This window comes from Simochromis diagramma, unplaced genomic scaffold (genome assembly GCF_900408965.1).
Source record: "Simochromis diagramma unplaced genomic scaffold, fSimDia1.1 OVJJ01000131.1, whole genome shotgun sequence".
Classification (NCBI taxonomy): Eukaryota; Metazoa; Chordata; class Actinopteri; order Cichliformes; family Cichlidae; genus Simochromis; species Simochromis diagramma.
Genome location: NW_024387200.1, coordinates 10,747,399 through 10,768,086, shown reverse-complemented (window position 1 = coordinate 10,768,086; position 20,688 = coordinate 10,747,399). Strand labels below are relative to the sequence as shown.

The 20,688-nt window shown below is 43.5% G+C and overlaps 1 protein-coding gene across 1 annotated transcript; it reads left to right on the top strand.

Annotated features, from left to right (window-relative positions):
* Positions 1 to 4,825: 4,825 nt before the first annotated feature.
* samm50l (sorting and assembly machinery component 50 homolog, like) lies at positions 4,826 to 15,375 on the top strand. Its single transcript, XM_040051174.1, has 15 exons — positions 4,826 to 5,260; positions 6,025 to 6,138; positions 7,784 to 7,885; positions 7,979 to 8,066; positions 8,213 to 8,319; positions 8,472 to 8,602; positions 11,358 to 11,445; positions 11,520 to 11,648; positions 11,767 to 11,838; positions 12,343 to 12,429; positions 12,624 to 12,694; positions 12,996 to 13,063; positions 13,426 to 13,572; positions 13,828 to 13,969; positions 14,577 to 15,375. Exons 1-15 carry the CDS (start codon positions 5,240 to 5,242, stop codon positions 14,620 to 14,622), a joined length of 1,413 nt encoding a protein of 470 aa, XP_039907108.1. The 5' UTR covers positions 4,826 to 5,239; the 3' UTR covers positions 14,623 to 15,375.
* Positions 15,376 to 20,688: the final 5,313 nt, after the last annotated feature.

Genomic DNA, 20,688 nt, shown 5'->3' with positions numbered 1-20,688 from the left:
TTGCTCAACATGCCTACATCCATGAACCCTGGTATGGGTGTGTTTTCCTTTATGTCCCCGAGGTTTACAGTCTGGGAAATTACCTATAATTTTAATCTTTTAGGATGACAGTGTTTCTCATTCCTTGCACATTGATATGCTTTCTGAACTGTAACTGGCATGACTTTGGAGCTTTCATGGATTAGGAGGACACCTAGTGGCCTGATGTCAAGAGGCTAAGGAGTAGCAAATTAGGAAACAGATCTTTGGGGGAAATTGAGTATGTAGTCATTTGACTGAAAGGAAAAGCACAATGAAAAGAAATGCAGGGATAGTAGGAGGTTCGCTGTCTTGTGACAAAATATTCCACGTGTTCTGAAGGGTCAGATATGGCCTGGCTTCTCTTTTTGTTAGAACTCAAGGACTACAGTTCATAACACTGTAAACATACATATGTGAAAATGAAATTATTTTTGTCAGACATATAGGCTTCACCTGTTGCCTACTGGTGGTGGTCAGAGGGCCCGGTGGCGCCAGTGTCCGGCAGCCTCGCCTCTGTCAGTGCGCCCCAGGGTGGCTGTGGCTACAATGTAGCTGCCATCACCAGTGTGTGAATGTGTGTGTGAATGGGTGGATGACTGGATGTGTAAAGCGCTTTGGGGTCCTTAGGGACTAGTAAAGCGCTATACAAATATGGGCCATTTACCATTTAGTTCAAGAAGTTATTTAATGCTGCTGTGTGCCTTACAGGTGTATTAGTGATGTGTTCAATGTTGGTCTGTTTAGCCTCTATGTGAAAGTCGGCTACGGGAAGATGATCATCTCTTTCTGCTGGACACCAAATTTAGCTTTTCTTCGCTCAAAATAAATTTGTCTTCAAAATGCAACACTTGCACCCGCAATTTTTTTTTACGTGTGCTCAGAATAGTGGCACAAAAATAACGCCATACCCAGAGCCCCGAGTGGTTATAGAAGCTGTATCCCAATTCAGGGTCTGCAGCCTTAAAGGCCGCATTTTAAGGCCGATTACGTCACAGCGACGCGACGAAGGCTGTCCCAATTCAAAGGCTGCTCGAAATGCAGCCCTCAAATGCGTCCTTCATTTCAAGTAAGTACTGAATATGATGTCACTTATTTATGTGTGAATGTTTAATAATGAAGAACATTAAAACATTCCTGTTGGCCACATGTCGGCAAAGTTACAAACATAAGCGATGTTTGTACTAACTTGGTTTTAAAGCCTCTACTTCAATATATATATATATAGTCGACCTTAATCTCACAGAGATGTGATGATTTATGGATAATTAAAGTCAGTCATATATCCACAAACACAACAAGCTGAAAGTCAGTGATGCTGCTCGGTTTGCAGTCCTGAACATCACGGCACAAGCAGGATTCACTGCACTGTTAATGTGAGCTATGTTATATTGCTGCCTCTGTTCGGTGGTGTCGAGCCAAACGGACTTTAATGTGTGTTTGAACGAGCTGACGGTTCACTCGTTAAGCTGAAAGAAAGATGCTTTAATCACAGCAGTCACACATGTGTCCACTGCACCATCTGGAACTCTTCTTGTTTACACTCGTAATAACACAAACACTAAATCCTCCTGTTTTGTAGCAGTGTGTACACCTGAGACTGTCACCTGTCTGTCTGTCCTGCACTCTCTCTCTGTTTCTTTCTCTCTGATTGTGGAATAAAAGTATGAACATGTGTTTATAAGTTACACTTGTGTTTGAATCCTGCAGCTTATCACACATTTGATGTCCATGTGTGACGACTGCAAGTGTCCAGAGTGAGGACAGACTGAGGGACCCACTGCTGCACATCATCTGTGAGGCTTTGCACCCCTGATGATCCACCAGGACAAACTCAGCAGTGTGTGAGGAAGAGGAGGAGGAAGAGCCAGCAGCAGCTGACAGATGGAGAGAATAGACAGACTGTTCCCTGTTTGTGAAGGACTGCTAGAAAAGTTTAACATAACTGTCTGTGCTGAATCAGTCTTATTAGGTAACGTTCAAATAATGTTATCATCCCAGTGTTTCCAGTGTGGGAGAAAGTACTCAGGGCCTTCAAGCTACACACTATGAAAGGCAGCAACAAGTTTAATGTTCAGAAACCTAAAGTATGTATCAGCAGCAGAATGGAGCTAAAATAAATGTTGGTTTCAGTTCTGTGAAGCTTTGAGTATTTTGGATCAGTAGCTGCTGTGTTTGTTGCATCATATTGCTGTGACTGTTTATATGCTTTATATATTCTGAGCTAAGTTGATCTATAGTGTTACATCATATTCTATAAGGATGTTATGTGTTTGTAGACTTTCTGCCCAGTTTGACCCATTTAGCAGACGTCAGCCTGTTTAAGGCTCTGATATCTATTCTGTGTGACTTAAAGCAGTTATGACATGGTCTGATTTTCTCACCCAATAAAGGAATATTTCATATATCAGTCTACTCTTCATTCTATCAGACACAGTTATCACAGCTCGTATATTTGCTTTTTACACATGTATGTAAGCATTGAGCCAAATGTAATAATGCCAACATATTAAACAAACAATATTTGTCTCTTATGTATAATACATCTATATATACACTGTCAAACAGTAGCGGTTTTTGATAAGGGCGACAAGGGCGGTTGCCCGTGGCGGCATCGTGGTGGGGGGGCTGCATCACGGGCATCGGCAAAAAAAATAAAAAATTGCTGGTACTCATGCTGCCCCGACGTCAGCCAGCGCATATTGGGAATGGCATAGGCACCGATCGGTTTTCTATCGCCCATTTGCTGGGAGTAAGGGCGCCCTCCGTTTGCGATGTGCGCCTGCTGCTTGCGGCACAGGGAGGAGAGGGCGGGGCGGCGGGTGATTCTCTGACCGGCTGGAGCAGCATCTAATAATCCACCCCAAAATAAAACAAAATAAAAACAAACCAACAAACACAAAAACCAGACATCATGATACAGACTTATAATTTGCACCGATGTTCTTTCGAAATTCTATACGTGAAAAGTGAGCGCGAGAGCCCTCGGTGCGCCTGCTCGCTGCTGAAGTCAAAGTAAACTTTATTGTCATCTCCGCTACACACAGTCCAGTATATAGAGAGACGAGACGACGAGGCTCCAGTTACAGCAGTGCAAGTAAACAAACAATAAATATAAGACCAGGAAGAAAATAAATATACACTTTAGGACTAGAGGTAGAGGGATCAATAACAATTTAAAATATATAATTTACAGTTTGATGATTTAAAGTCTCACACACAACACATCGAAACGTTGAGGGGGGCCGGCTGCTTCCAAATAGAGCACATTTCATTCATAATGCTGTAAATCCAAGCCCATCATGTATTCATGATTTGAATCCTGGGTTGTGTGAAATCCCAAAAATAAACCTTAGACAAAGTGAATCTGTGAACTAAGGTGTAGGTCTGTTAGGTTATGTTGTGGTGATCCTTGAGTTGGGGGATGGGTGTTCATACTGTGCAAAATTAAAACCAAGGTGGAATAGAAAAGTTCAAAGCCATCAGGTGCTCAGTTTAGAAAAAAAGAAAAGAGGAGGAGAAACGAAAGATACAGGCAAGCAGATGTGTGATTGGATAATGGCGGGTTATGTATCCTGAAACAATCAGAATACTTTATTAATCCCTAAGGAAATTATGTGGGTTACAGTTGCTCCAAGAAGAACTGGTAAAAATAGTAACAGTAACAGACTAAACTCCAAACATTATGTTACAGATTTTAATATTAATTAGTCATTGTCAGTTGTTGATTTGTCCTGTTCTCAATGTACGACGAATTATGATGGCTGTTTGGTAGTCGTTTGCATACTATGCATACTCTCTCTCTTCGCGCGCGCGTGTGTGTGTTTCTGTGGTGAAATTCAGTATGGTTCCGACAACAGTTTTATGTTAATGTACAATCGTTAATTTTTGTGTGTGTGTGTGTGTGTGTGGGAGTGGGGCGCCAGAGGGAGTGTTCGCCCAGGGCGCCAAACAGGCTAGGACCGCCACTGCTGTCAAAGGTACTTGTCTTTGAGTGAAGATTTAAGGTGATAGGAAATATAAATAACTGCAACTTGAATCTTTGACCCAGAGTTCAAGCTCACTAATCAATCTATCTGACAATACATATAATATTGTCCATATTATATTTACATCACCACAGGGAGATGATTTTAGTCTCAAGAACAACATTAACTAATTGTTATTTACTAACTAATCTTGAAATGACTGTTCAGCACAGAAATGAAGCCCAAGACTCATGTTTTACAGTCCCGTGGTCTCAGCCTCAGATACTCAACTAATCAAAGTGATGTCATGACAAAATGAATGACCAACAAAACATTTTTTCTCCTTCATTTCTGTCACACAAAGCTGTATGAGACATTACTCGCGGTTAGTATCATGGTTGCTAGGCAACCTGAACAGCGCGACGAAGGCAAGACCGTCCCATTTCACAAGCCTCTCACTTCCGCACTTCTCATACGCACCGTACGTAGTACGCGTAGTGCGCGTACTTCAAGGGTGCGGTCTCCTAATTGGGACACAGCCCCTGAATTGAGATACAGCCACAGCCGCGTCTGTGTGCGTAGTCGTCACGTGACTCGTTGACGTGGCAGACAAGTCCAATGACGTAAAAGTATTTTATCGGTCCGCTTGACTGTCTTGCACAGACCTCCAGGAGGCAGGTCGGAGCAGAGCAGCATTCCATCCAATCACATGAAGAAGCCACAGTGATGCCTTTAAGAACCAGAAATATGTTCGCTTTGACAGTTACAATCATATAATCATATCCTTTTCTTCTCCTCGAGATTGTTTTCGTTACATTACCGCATGTAACCTGTCAAAATGTCCTAAAATAATGAATACTGAACGGAGTCTTTTGTGGGGATAACAGTGTGCCTTTATTTTCGCGTTACAGTACAAACAATAGCTGATAACTCGTACTGACATTACAGCGACCCCGTAACAACCTGAAACGTTCAAGTTACGTTATTTCATTTAGTTTCAATTATCAGCGAACATATACATGACCACAGCAACTTTTACCGACGGTCAACATTTACCGATTGTGTTATCCTTGATTGAAGCTCTGTACATTACAAGGTGTACAAGAACGCAGCACTGAACTTCAGCAACTGTCATGGCGTCTTCCTTGAAGGGGGTTTGGTACTGGAGAAAGTAGCTGCTGTCACTTACCAGTTTCTCCGTATTAAAGCGCAGCTGACGTGGACTGAAGAGTTTTGGGGCGCCGGTAGTTAAAATGGGGACCGTCCATGCTAAGGTAAAGCTTATTTCATCCTAACCTTTAGGTGCATTTTATATCATGACCTCCCTGCCCAGTGAATGCTGCAGGCTACAGAGTCACCAGCATGTGTACTTCACGTACTGTCACACGCAGTTAGAAAATGACCAACAACAATAAAAAGCGACGCGTCAAACTGGTTGATAGCTCTTGTTGATTAAACGGTTACACTTTGCCTTTAGCTCACGTAACGAGGCGAAACGGAGTTTTTTCTCCGCTGGTTTGTCACCACGTTTTAGATAAAACTCCTGGTTATAGTGATTATATTTTAGGGACATTTGCGCCTTCGAGTATTTAAAGGAAAACACTAAAAAATCACACCTGTGTGAACATTATTTTCCAGTACTTGCCCAGACCAGTATTGTCATTCATTTGTCATGTCCCGCACGTATTTACTGCGTCTCAGTACTCCTGTCTTTGCTAGTACTCCACGTCCAGCGACTTTCACCGACATCAGACACTCCTTCCTGAAGCTCCACCCACTGACCCTCTTGCCCTTTCTTTTCCAGCTAGTTTTTAAAGGTGCCATACGAAGGGTTTTTTCCAATTTGAGACTTTTTATTTCCTTCTTGCACTGTGACGTAAACCATTTCAAAATACAAAATACAGCATCAGACATGGAAAAATAGCAAATTTAACTTTTTTCTGGACACTTTTTCAATTAAATATGTTGCAAAAGTCAAATTTGTTTCAGGTATGCTGTGCTTCTTTGCATTAATGCACTTTATTTGTCCTCGGTGCAGAGTCTGGATCCACTCCCAATGCATGGCCGGGACTTGGATGTCCACCCTGAAGATTTCATGGAGACTCCAGACCAAGGGCAAGACTCCAAACAGGAGATCCTTGAAAACAAAGATGTGAGTAGTTGTCAAAGCAAAACATGCTAGTTGTATGTTTGTATGGTTTATTGTTTTATGTCATGTATGTTCTGCAGCTTTGGATGTTCATATTAAACATGGCCAAGTATCAACTAAAAAGTTAAACTTTTAAGAAAGTGACCGCGATCAGCCAAAAACTCAGGCCTCAGGTTGTCTGTACCATCACAGTTGGATGTAGCCAGCTCATTTGCTTTGTAGGGTCATTGCTACAAGCGCAGCATGCACGTGGACAGGCAGAACGGCTCGCGAGCTGCCTCTCAGCAGGCATCCACAATTTGGACGGTCATAAGATAGGTTGGGATTTAGGGAAAGGGGCTGTAAAGAGAAGGAAGGTAGGTAATCTTAGGCAGGACTAAATAAATAAGGTAATACAACTTTTCTGAACTGTGAGTCACACAAAAACTGACGTTGTGTCCTTGGTGCATGCAGACGGCCATCTTTTCTGCATCAGGTGTTGTTCAGTGGTCTTGTCTCCCAAATGTTTCAGACAGAATCTGGGCTTGAACATATATTGATGTGCTTCTTAGAAAGAACCACGCTCATTAGTGCAATCACACTGATACTAACAGGGATTGGACTCCATGTCTCTCTTGACCTAACTACCTCTCTGTCATGATGGAATGGGTGACCTGTAGCTCTTTGTGACAGAGATACGTGCAGCACAGATACGTGTGCAGTGACTGTGTGCTACAACTGGAGCAGAAGGAGATCTTAAAGCAGTGTTTTCTCAGGAGTAGCTCAGGTACAGTGTTGGCAACACGAGCTTTTAGATATGGGTCATACTGGAGCACAAGAAGCACACTGACCACTGTCGGGGGAACCTGTGGCTGCGGGGATCTGCTAATGGCAATGTCAGGGATTGGTTCCCTTGCTCTTTCAGTCCACAGTCTTTTGGCAAGACACTGAACCCAGAGTGTGTGCATGATAGGTAAAGGGAACTTAAAGGCATACAGTTAAGTGCTGTATGATTGTGTGTTAACGAGCGAGAACTGATGAATGTAGTCTTAAGCGCTCTGAGTGCTCAGTGAGAGCGGAGAAGCCACTGGAAGCACTATGAGTCCCTTCATTATACAGAGCTTTATTCTGTGCACCTCATCTGTCAAACACACACTGATAGACGCCTTTGTGGTTTGTGTGCCAGCTGCATGTTTGTAGGTTAGGGCTCTGTGAGGAACCACCAAAAATATGAAATGAAACTGTCAAGATGCAAACGAAGTGCAGACCTTAATTCAAGGAGCTGAACAAAATCTTTGCATTGATTGTTAAGAAGCTACAACAGTTTTATTTGTGTGAAATGTCTGGAGATGATTTCCCTGTTTCCAGTCCTGAATGTATATATGCTTGATAGTACGGTGCTGAGCATAGCTGTAACTAAGTGTTGTGCACCACAATAGTGCAAAGAATAATAGTAACTGTTGTGATCCTAACCAAACTCCACTTCAAGTGTATGAACTGTAAACTGAATGTAGGATACAGTAAGATTGCCATAGTTCATAATGCAGTGTGTTGACTCAACCACAAGGTCATGCAATAGGATATGACCATCAGACACATGATTAAAAGTAGCAGTTTTTAAAAGAAAGTAAGTGTTTGGTGACGATGTGACTTTTATCCTTGATCACAGGTGGTTGTCCAGCATGTGAACATCCAGGGTCTGGGGAGAACCAAAGAGGATCTGCTTGGCTATGAGATCTCTGATGTTTTCCATGCCAAAAATCTCATTGATGTATGTCTCATAATTCTGCTTTTCATTAAACCGTCACGGTCGTCTCAGTGAGTCTATCTGAGATCCGTAAATAACTGCAGAGGTCTTTTTCAGGTGATGAAAAGAGCTCATGTCGCTAGGCAGAGGCTGCTCCGCCTGGGAATCTTCAAAGACGTCGAGGTTCTGATCGACACATCTGAAGGTAACTGATTTACACCTGCAGCCCAGAACAGAGCTTTGATTTCACCTGCTGTTCTCATGTGAAGCAGGGATGGTCTGTAAAAGTGACTGCATAGTGTGGTAAACACTCAGCTGACAGAAGCATTCTTTGTTCTGATTGGACCTCAGGTACAGACGCTCTGCCCAATGGCCTGGATGTAACTTTTGAGGTGACAGAGGTCAAGAGGCTGACAGGGAGCTACAATACCATGGTTGGCAACAATGAAGGAAGCATGGTGAGAGACACAACAGCTGGCATGTTATTTAAGATGGATGTGTTAACAGTGATGAATAACTTGCCCAGTTTGTATTAATAAAGACACTTATCATACCTCAGAGCTGCCTGTTTGACAGAAGTGTGTTTGTGACCCTCTGTAACGTCTCTCAGGTTCTGGGTTTGAAGCTGCCCAACATGTTGGGGCGAGCTGAGAAACTTACCTTCCAGTTCTCCTATGGGACCAAGGAGACGTCCTATGGCCTGTCTTTCTTTAAGCCCCAACCAGGACATTTTGAACGCAAGTATGTGCACAAAATCCCGCCTTTTGTGTTCTTGTTCTTTCACTGTTTTTTTCAGTTGGACTCTTTTTTTTTTTTTTTTTTTTTCTCCCCAAGACGGATCCTCTGTTCAGCCTTCTTCAGAAGGTTTTCAGTTTTTTGACAAATGGAGACATTGTTATGTGATTTTTCTCATGTTCTTCCATAACTACAATCAGCTGCGTTCATATACACTTCACTCCGCTGTTAAACAGAGCAGGAATTTTTAGCACAGCTTTTCCAAACATGCTTTTATTTTGGATGCTTTGACTTTATACACAGAGAAAGAATTATTTCACAAGCATCAGAAACTGTCAGGGTTAAGATTATTATTCCTCCTGATGTTTAGAGGGGAACTGCAGTGGTTTGAATCATATCTATGTAATGGACTCCAATTTGTTCATGCAGATTACACACTGAGGTTAATTATGGAGTTCCACAGGGTTCAGTGCTAGGACCAATTCTGTTTACATTATACATGCTTCCCTTAGGCAGCATCATTAGAAGACATAGCATACATTTACACTGCTATGCAGATGACACCCAGCTCTATCTGTCCATGAAGCCAGATAACACACACCAATGAGTTAAACTGCAGGAATGTCTTAAAGACATAAAGACCTGGATGGCCGCTAACTTTCTGCTTCTTAATTCAGATAAAACTGAGGTTATTGTACTCGGCCCTGAAAAGCTTAGAAATATGGTATCTAAGCAGATTCTTACTCTGGATGGCATTACCTTGGCCTCCAGTAACGCTGTGAGGAACCTTGGAGTCATTTTTGACCAGGACATGTCCTTCAACGCACATATTAAACAAACATGTAAGACTGCGTTCTTCCATTTGCAGCATAATACTCCCACCGCCGTGTTTCACCGTGAGGATGGTATCCATCTGGCTGCATGCCTCTGCATTCTTTCTCCCAACATAAGCAGAATCTCTGTGGCCAAAGAGCTCTAGTTTTATTTCATCTGACCAAAGGCTGCGTTTCCATTACGCCTAGTCTTTTTCCAGCTTATCTTTAGCAAGCTTCAGTCTGGCTTGGTGGTGTCTCTTCTGCAGAAGTGGAGTTATTGATGGTCTACAGCCTCACAGTCTGTCTTCACTGATGGTACTGTCAGGCCCTTTAAGTTTGTGCAGCTTGCCCATTTGGAAGGGATTGATGCATCTACCACAGGTGTTTAACTGGACTTCACTCAATGACCAGGCAGAGCTTTTGTTTCTCTTTCCTCTTTAATCCTCTTTTCAGCCATAGATGAAAAACCGGCTGCCTCCCTTTATTTTATAGACACATCAGTTCCACACAGTCTCCCTGCTGGTGACCACTTGTTGAAGGAATTACACTGGTTTTTTTCCCCGCATGTGACAACTTCCTGTCATTCCATAGTTTGTCTTCTTTTCTTTCCCGGACAGAAAAATAGACACAAGATTAGTTCCTGGTTTGCCTACCAAGCTGTCACTTTACTTGTTGCCTCAGGGTTCACCACCTCCTAAATTCCTGACTTGGCTAAGTCCTTCACTGGTATCTGGGCAGTTGTTCTGGAGTCTGTAGATGCATTCAGCTCAATTGGATTCACTTCAATCCCAAGAAAGGCACCGGGAAAATTTTTACCAAAACTTTCAGTTTCATAGGTGCCTAATATTTTGTCCTGTCTGCGATATTTGCTGTCACACACTGTTCCTCATAGTCACAGCTTGCTGTGTTTAACATGTGTTGATCATAATTATTGATAGTCCAGTACAGTCAGTGCATTGTTTGGAATTGTGCAACATGTGTGTTATTGTTTTACAGAATAGCATTTTCAAAATGTGATACTAGCAGAAAGTGGCCAGTAGGTGTCACTGTGGCAGTGGGAGTCGGACTGGTTCGAAACCTCATTACACAAATGCTTTGAGCATTTCAGACCTGGATATGTTGTAATTGTTTTGCACCTTTTGTACAGTTTGAAGGCTGAGGTTAGAGAATCATGCTGATGCAAAACTGTCTGTCCTGTCTGGTTCCCCCATTAAAATCCATTCATACTGTACAGTGGCTTCTTTAAGATGTGGTGATCTATAAATATACATAAAAGTTTGTACTTATAGTCTGTACCCACCCCTCCATCGAACTACCATATGCTACACAAAGGCTCTCTGTAATATGAAGAAATTGTCCTAGGACTGGGTGGGGAACTCCAGGCCTCGAGGGCCGGTGTCCTGCAGGTCTTAGATGTGTCCTTGATCCAACACAGCTGATTCAAATGGCTAAATGACCTCGTCAACATGTCTTCTCCAGAGGCCTGGTGATGAACTAGTCATGTGATTCAGGTGTGTTGACCCAGGGCGAGATCTAAATCCTGCAGGACACCGGCCCTCGAGGCCTGGAGTTTCCACCCTGTCCTAAAAGTTGATGTATGAAAAGTAATTCATGGTCATTTGTTGTACTTGTCAGTCTCTGCGAGGTTATAGACACAATGAGCCTTCAGCGTTACTTATCATAGTGGAACAGCTAATCATGTAGACCTTGCAGTACCAGAGTTTTTCCTTACTGGAGTTCTTTGTTTTTTCCACCATTTCCCCCAAACAGGTTTCAGCCACAGCCAAAGGAAAATCACCTGGAGTTAGTTTAATGAGGATCTCACAAAGCTTTGTGGCATTTTCTGACAGCAGTCGTTCTTCTGATTTGTCATTTGACTTGTTTCTTACGCATTCATCTACCAATAGGCATCTATATGTTGAAATATGTGCCATTGTCTGTTTCAGCCTCACCCTCAACATGTACAAAGTGACGGGCCAGTTTCCATGGAGCTCCTTGAAAGAGACTGACAGAGGCGTATCTGCAGAACTGAATGTCAGTGGAAACGATATTAAAAATGATGACCGTAATTGGGAGAGGGAAGGAGTAACATTTGTGTCTCTCTGCAGTTTCCTCTTGGCGTGACCAACCACACGCTGAAGTGGGAGGGTGTATGGAGGGAGCTGGGCTGCCTGGCACGCAGCGCTTCCTTTGCTGTGCGAGAGGAGAGTGGACACTCACTGAAGTCTGCTCTCTCTGTATGCCACTGAATTATTACGGTTCCTTTCAACATGTGCTTTATTATCATGTCGTGAGAGTTATTGATTATTGATGATTGCACCAGTTCAGCAGGTCTCCTGTTGGTTTTGTTTGCAGCACACTGTGTCAGTTGATTCAAGGAACTCTGCCATCTTTCCCAGCAGAGGTGCCTTACTTCGCATCAACCAGGTAAGTGTGCGCACATAAGTACACTCGTAAACGTCTGTCTGCCACACTTTTGGCTCTTGACATTAGGTTTGAGAAAGTAGCAATCCCCACATTTGCCAATATGTATTCGACCTCACCTGACCTCTGAGAGATACGTCGGGTACGATGGACAGACAGGCCGTATAGGGAAAAATGGGCGTTTCTTCCAGGCCTAAAGGTGTTGCCACAGTGGGTGTGCCTTAGACCTGAGTACAGGTTTTATGAGAAAATGAGCCTTCGCTGATAAGTCACTAGATTCAAGTCTTCCTAAATATAACACCGTGGTCCTTTTTCACTCCAATCTTCCCCCAAAGGATCTTTATACACATGAGCCTGAATTCTGTTCTTGAAGAAAAAAGTAAAGTTTTTGCTGCATGTGAGATTTTTTTACTACTCTTCCATTGAATGATATTGTTACCAACATCAAAATCATAATGATCAGTAGGTGTGTTGCAGGATTGTAACCGAGTGTGTTTGTATGTGTAGGAGCTGGCTGGATACACTGGAGGAGACGCCAGCTTCTTGAAGGAGGATTTTGAGCTGCAGCTCAACAGACGGCTCTTCTGGGATTCTGTAAGAGTGAAATAAGTCACACATGACCCGTTCAGTATGATTCTGTAATAATATCTGTGTTATGGAGGGTTTCACTTGGTCATTTTATACTTTTTTACTCAGGCTGTGTGTATCTCAGCCAACCAGCAGGGGACAAAAGAGTTGGTTGCTAAACTAAATGTGATGTGTATAAGAAACGTTTTATGTCCCCTCAGGTTTTGTCTGCCTCTCTGTGGGGTGGGATGCTGTATCCCATTGGAGGACAGCCGTCCTGCATAGCTGACAGGTATGGCTGATTTCTCCAAGAGCTGATGTCTGACTTTGACTCACCAGCACTGCTACAGTAGATCAGCAAGTAAACTGAGCTTTCTGAGCAGTCAGTTACTCCAAATGAAATATAATAAAGCTGATTTTTAGGGGATTTATTGTGAATTTGGTATGAAGGAGGACAATTATTTTTATAATTTGTGTTGTAGACTTTTGTACTTACCAGTAGAACTGCTTTCCTATGGCTTTCTTTACCCAGTTTTTGTAATTTTGTCATCAAACTGTCGCCTGATGGTGAAGTCATTTTGTATTTTGTCCAGGTTTTACCTTGGAGGCCCAACTAGTGTACGAGGATTTGGGATGTACAGCATCGGGCCACAGAGTGAAGGTAAAGTCCATTGTGACATTGATAACAGACATCACCAAGTGTTCTGTCACAAATGTTTGAACACCTGAGAAAGAGCGGTCTGCAAACTGTGAGCTGTTTTTCTGTCACGAGGCTTACGTTAGTTAAATTGTAATGCGGTACGTCTGTGTTACATTGTTTCCAAATGTGACAGCCTGAACCAGACGGATACATAGGAATCAGTCCATTTACCAAAAGGTACAGGTTTGTACTGCTTCACTGGGTGAATGGGTGAATCCCTACGGGGACTAACACATACATTAGAGCTTAGCAGCACAGAAGAACAAAGTGGCCCCGTTGTTAGTGCAATAGACAGTTCACTGTGGTTCCTCTGTGGGTTCTAGGTGACTACCTGGGTGGAGAAGCATACTGGGCAGGTGGTCTGCACCTCTACACTCCTCTACCATTCAGACCAGGCAAGGGAGGCTTTGGAGACCTTTTTAGAACACATTTCTTTCTCAACGCAGGAAATCTCTGCAACCTCAGCTATGGTGGGTGAACACTGTCGTCTGTGAGATTCAGCTTTTTCTTTTTGCCCCTCTGTCTTTGATTCGTTTGCCTGTTTGTGGCTCTTTCACAGTAAGATATAATAAGTTCGTTTCCATCTGGGCTTTGTGACAGCTTTTATTTACATTTTTTGAGGAAAGTTTTTTTCTCAATCAGCTGTTACTGTTTAACAGAAATGATGCCATGAATCTGTAGCGTGCAAGTTGTGCTGCATCATTGTTCCATGTTATGTTGTGCAGGTGACGGTCCACGAGCACACCTTCAGAAGCTAGCTGAGTGTATTCGCTGGTCGTACGGAGCGGGCATCGTACTGCGGCTTGGAAACATCGCCAGACTGGAACTCAACTACTGTGTGCCCATGGGAGTTCAGAGTGGGGACAGGTGGGGGTCTGGTGCAATATGACTACTGCATTTTACAGGGTTCAGGGTTTTTTATAGATGCAACATGGGAAGGGCATGGCTAACTGGTTAGCAGCCTTTGAATTTTCAAAGCGTAGGAGGACTGTCCAAAGTCAGGTGATGATGGCGTTATTGTATCAGATGGAAAATGCTGAAACTACCTCAGTGAATGGCACAAACTGGGACTACTTTCTACCTAATGTGGTAACGTAGATGTGCAGTGAGTGAACAAACAGTCCAGCCTGCTTTCAGTGCCAGTAAGGAGTCTACAACAGCAGTGTGGTAGTGGTGGTCCTGAGGCAGTAATCAGTGTTTTTATGAGAGCACAGTGCTGCACAGAAACATTAGATTCAGAGTATTGTACAGAAGAAACACGGCTGTATGTAAACTACAGATAACCTTCCAGCTTGTCCTTAACTCTGCACGTTTTTGGCTCGATATCGATACCTGACATAACTGATTTTACGTCAATAACAGACTAAAAACATAGCGTCGAGCTTCATGGTAACAGGGTTTCTGGGAAATGTCTCGTTAAGCGTGAGAGCCTGCCTCCGGATTTCCCGACTTGTGTTTCTCGTCTCCTCTGTAGGATATGTGACGGTGTCCAGTTTGGAGCTGGAATTCGTTTCCTGTGACCTCATCTGTCTGCCGCCCCGAGTCCTCCAGTCGCTGATGTGAAAAGGGAAACGTTTTGTCATTGTCACCTGTAACTTGTCGTAGACTGTGTAACACTAGCATGGATCCTGGATAAAAATGTGCCTGACCTTGCCAAACTCTTCTTTTACATGCAACAAAATGATAGTTAGACATTTTACAGAACTCAGCTGATTGGTCAGTCAGAAGCAACCTGATATAAAATGTGTTTAGCAGCTCTGTAAAATACCCAACACTGGTGAAAAAGCGTTTCAGCAGTCATTGATCGATGATTCCTCTTCCTGGTTTGTTTGCTTTTCCTTTGTTTGAGGTCAGCAGCACTGGCACCTTGTTTGTGGTAAAATAATCCAACCAAGTTGTTTCCCGTGACAACACAAAATAAAGAATTTCCAGAATGTTTAAAGATGTTCTGGGCATGCAACATGCCATCTGCTTCTCCAGGAGCATCACATGTTAATCATTTAATTTGACAGTTAAATATACACCGCACGCTCTCTCCTGAGTTGGCGTGTTTGCTCGAATTGTACTTGATGGACTGCAGTATAGAAACCAGCACTTTTTTGATCACAACGGTGGCGCGGGAAGGAAGCGAAGAGGAGCGGCGTTCCCGTGCTCATCTGTCAGACGTGCAGAGGCGGGAACCCTCCCCCGAGCAGCATCCACCAACAGTGCTCTTACCTCTTTTTGATGTTGTTCAAGCTATTCACAAATAAATCACATCTGCTCCCTGCTTTCTTTCCTCTCCCCTGTTTGGTGTCTCAAACACACACTCAGAATGGGATAAAAGTGAAAGAGGCGGGTAATCGCCCTGTTTTATACTTTTTAGTGGGTTTGTTTGAAGCTCTAATAAGAGCTGCAAATTGATACCACGGACGTGTGCCAATATTTATGCATTTGTTTAAATGTTTCTCACAGTAAACATTTTCTTCAGTAGCGCTGTCTCTCTCGACGGTTAGGGCTCTGTGGCAGTGGCCTGGTTTTTCATTTCATAACAGCAAATGGTTCTGTTAGGTTTGACCTTGACTAGATTGTTTTGGACCACAGCCTTTACATCTGTTAATAAATCTGAATCTTATTTGAGCAGGTAATAACATAGAATAGAATAGAATTCAACTTTATTGTCATTGCACATGCACAGGTACAGGGCAACGAAATGCAGTTTGCATCCATCCAGAAGTGCTTTAGTGATATAGATATATTACAATATATATTAGCAATAATATAGATATGTGAGTATATTACAGAAATGGGTCTATTATGGTATGTTATAATGTACACGGTATGAAGTATGTTGTGAATATTCTATAACTATAAGTATGTACAGACTGTAGTGAGTACAAGCTATGTACAGGATATGAACAGGATATAAATATGAAAAACTATACAGAATATGAAATAAATAACTTTACAGAATCTGAGATATACAGCTATACAGAAATGGGAACTATGCAAGTTGTAAACAGTTGTAGGATTAAAAATTATCATATGTACAGAATGATTATTTACACAGAGCTATACAGTAGTGCAGTTAAGATAAGTGAGATATAATTCCTACAGAGGCTATATAAAGTGCTAGTGGTTGTGAGTGGTGGTTCAGTCCATGTTATTATTGTGTGTTTGAGGGTACAGTTGTCCATTGTGGGTGTGTGTATGTTCAGTCCATGAGTTTAACGTGGGTCAGATGTCAGGAGGCAGAGTTCAGGAGTCTGACAGCTGTGGGGAAGAAGCTGTTCCGATACCTGGTGGTCTTAGTCCGGAGGCTCCTGTGGCGCCTCCCAGAGGGCAGGAGGGTGAAGAGTCCATGTGATGGGTGACTGGGGTCTTTGATGATTTTCCCAGCCCTTTTCAGACACCGCTTCCTGTAGATGTCTTTTATGGCAGGAAGTGGTGCTCCGGCGATGCGCTGGGCAGTTTTCACGACCCTCTGCAACGCCTTCCGGTCCGAGGCAGAGCAGTTCCCATACCAGACTGTTATACAGTTGGTCAGGATGCTCTCGATGGTGCAGCGATAGAAGTTCACCAGGATGTCTGAGGACAGGTGGTTCTTCCTCAGAGTCCTCAGGAAGAAGAGGCGCTGGTGAGCCTTCTTGACCAGCTTGAAGCAGTTGGTCGTCCAGGTGAGATCCTCGGAGATGTGGACTCCCAGGAACTTGAAGCTGCTCACACGCTCCACAGCCGTCCCCTTAATGTGGATGGGTGGATGTGGGTCAGCATTCCTCCTGTAGTCCACGATGAGCTCCTTGGTCTTCTCGGTGTTAAGCAGCAGGTTGTTTGTGTTGCACCACTCAGCCAGACGATCCACCTCCTCCCTGTAGGCGGCCTCATCGTTGTCCAGGGTGGGGGGGGAGACAGGATTTGAAGTGTGCTAGGACCAGCTGCTCTAAGCACTTAGTGATGATGGGGGTGAGTGCTACTGGGCGGTAATCATTGAGGCAAGATGGGTTGGAGTTTTTGGGTATCGGGACGATGGAGGTGGATTTGAAGCAGGCCGGTACCACAGCGTGGGCCAAGGACAGATTGAATATGTCTGTCAGCACTCCTGCAAGCTCCCCAGAACACGCTCTGAGAACACGCCCGGGGATGCCATCAGGGCCTGCAGCCTTGTGGACATTGATCCTGCTCAGCACCACTCCTACATCGGTAGGGGAGAGAGTCAGAGGTTGGTGGTCTGGCGTCATGTCTGCTTTGGTTGTGGTTGTGGGGTTCCCTCGCTCAAAACGAGCATAAAAGTTGTTGAGCTCGTTGAGGAAGGAGACATCAGAGGATGTGGGGGAGGGTTTGGTGGTCCTGTAGTCTGTGATGGTCTGGAGTCCTTGCCACATGCATCGGGGGTTGGAGTTGGAGAAGTGTTCTTCTACCTTCTTTTTGTAATGGTGTTTGGCTTTTTTGATGCCCTTCTTTAGATTAGCCCTGGCTGTACTGTAGGCGTGTGCATCTCCTGACCTAAAGGCGGTGTTGCGGGCCTTCAGGAGGAGACGAACATCCCGGTTCATCCAAGGCTTCTGGTTGGGGTACATGGTGATCCGTTTCTGGGTGGTGACACTGTCTGTGGTTTCGGAGATGTAATCCAGTACAGATGAGGCGTACTGGCAGGCACGTGCAGAGAGGGGGGGGGGGCTAGAGGGGCTTGAGCACCCGCCCCTTTCCTGGTGGGTGCCCAAAGTGCCCTTTTGTTGAGGCAACCTTTAAATTTTTATTTATTTATTTATTTATTTTTTATGTGTGTGTGCGTGCGTGCGTGCGGAGTCCTGTCTGTGCCCCTCAACAATAATATTTAACTATTAATCACAGTTTTGCTAAATAAAAGGATCTGGCTTGCATCAGTCACATGATCACATTTAACCAATGATCGCCCTTGACGGCAGAACGCGCTGGTTACGAGCCGGGAACGAGCTCACAAAGAGCACGCGCATTTTTTCTGGTCCGGAGCTGTAGGAGAAACACAAGTTAACTCAGAGACACAGACTGATGCGACACAACCAGTAAGTAGGTGTACAGCGCACACTGTAGTGTGTAGCACCCAGGAGTATTAGCTTATTACGTACACGTTGCTAAGCTGTCTTGTTGCAACTGACGAACTGAAACAAACGAGCGTGCTGTGTGTGCAACAGCGCGACAAACATTACCTGTCCTTTTATTAACTGCACAAGTAGTGCTGGTCACAGCTGCTGGCTACCTGTGTAAGGCTGTCATGGGTCTGTAGCTCTGTCACCGTTTTAGGGAACATATTTAGTTTTAAAGGAAGTTTCCAGGCTTTTCCTGCCTTTCTGGAGGGATTATTATATTTTACTAAAAAACGATCTAATATGCATGTCCACATAATAATTATTATAATTATAATATATTAAAAAACACAAGCTGTATTTTAAAGAACATACATTAAGAAGCAGATTATATTAGATTTATATTTTAAATAAGACAAAATTTAGATTTTACACCAGTAAAATGATTGTATCTCTACAGTTTAAACATGTAATAAGCTTTGCCCCTGCACAGAGTGGATAGTGAAACAAATGGAATCATCATAAATCCATTATTTCATATTTATTACTTCCCCCTCCTCATTGCTTTATTATTGTAGCTCTAGTAATAAATAATAATGTAAGGATTCTGGATCAGCACCGTGATGCCCATAGTATATACAGTATTCTGAAGAAGGTCTAAAGTGTCACTGTGTGTGCGTGCATGTGTGTGTTTTATTTAGATGGATTTTTTTAAATTATTACTCATGATATAACATTGTCCAGACATGGCTGGTAAGGACATGAGGAGGAAACAGCAGGAGCTGTGTGAGGCTACTAAAGGCAGTGCTATAACATTTTTCTGTCATCATTTTATTATAGATTAAGTGCAAGAGTTGTTAGGTGTGGATAATTAGATTATAGTTTATTGCAATAGCAAGTTGTGCCTTGTTCTCACATAGACAGCAAGTGGAGAGTGATATATGAAATGATGGGAAGGAAGGAAGAAGAGAAGCAAAGAGTGATTCACAGGCAGAGCCTAAGCGCTGTCACCAATCTTTGCATTTTGTTATTATCTCATGACACTTGTTTAATCAGCTACCATCTCTCCTGTGGACTTTTTAATGTCCACAGTCTCAGATCAACACAGCCCTGCCCCTCCCATATTAGATTCTTGATGAATGTGTGTTGTTGTTATTCAGCCTGGTTCAATGTGCCCCTTTTTAACTTTGAGCACCCGCCCCTTTAAACCTCTCTGCACATCCCTGCGTACTGGTCCAGGTCTGTGTGGGTGAACATATTCCAGTCTGTGTTTTTAAATCTGTCCTGGAGCACTGCGTCTGTCCCCTCTGGCCACACTTTAATTGTCCTCACAGCAGGTTTCACACGTTGGATGAGTGGTGAATACCTAGGTGTGAGAAACAGGGAGAGATGGTCCGATTGTCCAATGTGGGGGAGGGGTGTGGCTTTGTAGGCTCCAGCCAGGTTGGAATACACATGGTCTAAAGTCTTGTCTCCTCTGGTGTGGCAGGAGACGTGTTGGTGTGGTTGAAGTCGCCAGCAACAATAAAAGCAGCCTCGGGGTGTTTATTCTGGTGTTTGTTAATGGCTGCAGAAAGTTCTTTCATGGCCAACCTAGCATTAGCGTCGGGGGGGATATACACGGCAGTGAGTATGATCGAAGTGAGTTCTCTGGGGAGGTAATAAGGTCTGCATTTGACCATTAAAAACTCCGCATTAGGTGAGCAGTGACTCTCAGTAGTAGTGGAGTTCATGCACCAAGCATTGTTAATATAAATGCACAAACCTCCACCTCTGGTCTTGCCGGAGTCATCTGCGGCTCGGTGTGTGTGGCGTCCTGCTAACTCGATAACATTGTCCGGGCAGCTGTTGTTCAACCATGTTTCGGTGAAAAACATGACATTTTTAATGATGTTATTCATAATAATAACATCATTAAAGGCAGTGCTGTTTTTATCACTGTACTGGAAAAAGTGCTCTTATACTAACAGGAAGACTTTAGGCTAACAGCATGCAGTCTGTTGGGCAGCTTTAAGATGGATTGCACTGCCCTTTGCCGCTTACAGGAATAAATGAGTGCTTGATCTGCCAGCAGCCTGTGTCAGTTTGAACCTGTGCTGGCCAGCTGTTTGATTAGAGCCTGTTCTACGTGGGAGTTTGGGCAGGTGCACAGCAGAGTAGATATTTTGGGCTTTTTCAGTGTTTGTTTCACAGATACACAGAGAAAGGACAGGAAAACGTATTTTTGATTTTTCTGATGTGAATTATGATCAATATCTTTTTCAGAGGTCCACAGTTTAGCTTTTGGTATGATGCAGAATTTATGACAGTAACTGAATCTACACAGAGATAAACATGTATGTATAATTCGCTTAAGTCATTCACAATCCCAGACTAAAGCAACGTATAACGAGCTCAATGACCAATAACTATGAGAAGGACGAATTCCCACGCGTGACCGCGCCGGCAAGGAGGTAAAATAAGCACCACGGGAACGCGCACGTCCGGTACAGTAGGCAGGACGTACCGCGTCTGCTGCCGTCGAGTATAAGCTGGCTGTGACGA

Bases quoted from the DNA above. Each gene is read 5' to 3' on its own strand.
- samm50l (XM_040051174.1), top strand. From the start codon at position 5,240: ATGGGGACCGTCCATGCTAAG. The intron at 11,446-11,519 runs GTCAGTGGAAAC...GTCTCTCTGCAG, and splicing joins GCGTATCTGCAGAACTGAAT to TTTCCTCTTGGCGTGACCAA. The intron at 11,649-11,766 runs GTATGCCACTGA...TTTTGTTTGCAG, and splicing joins CACTGAAGTCTGCTCTCTCT to CACACTGTGTCAGTTGATTC.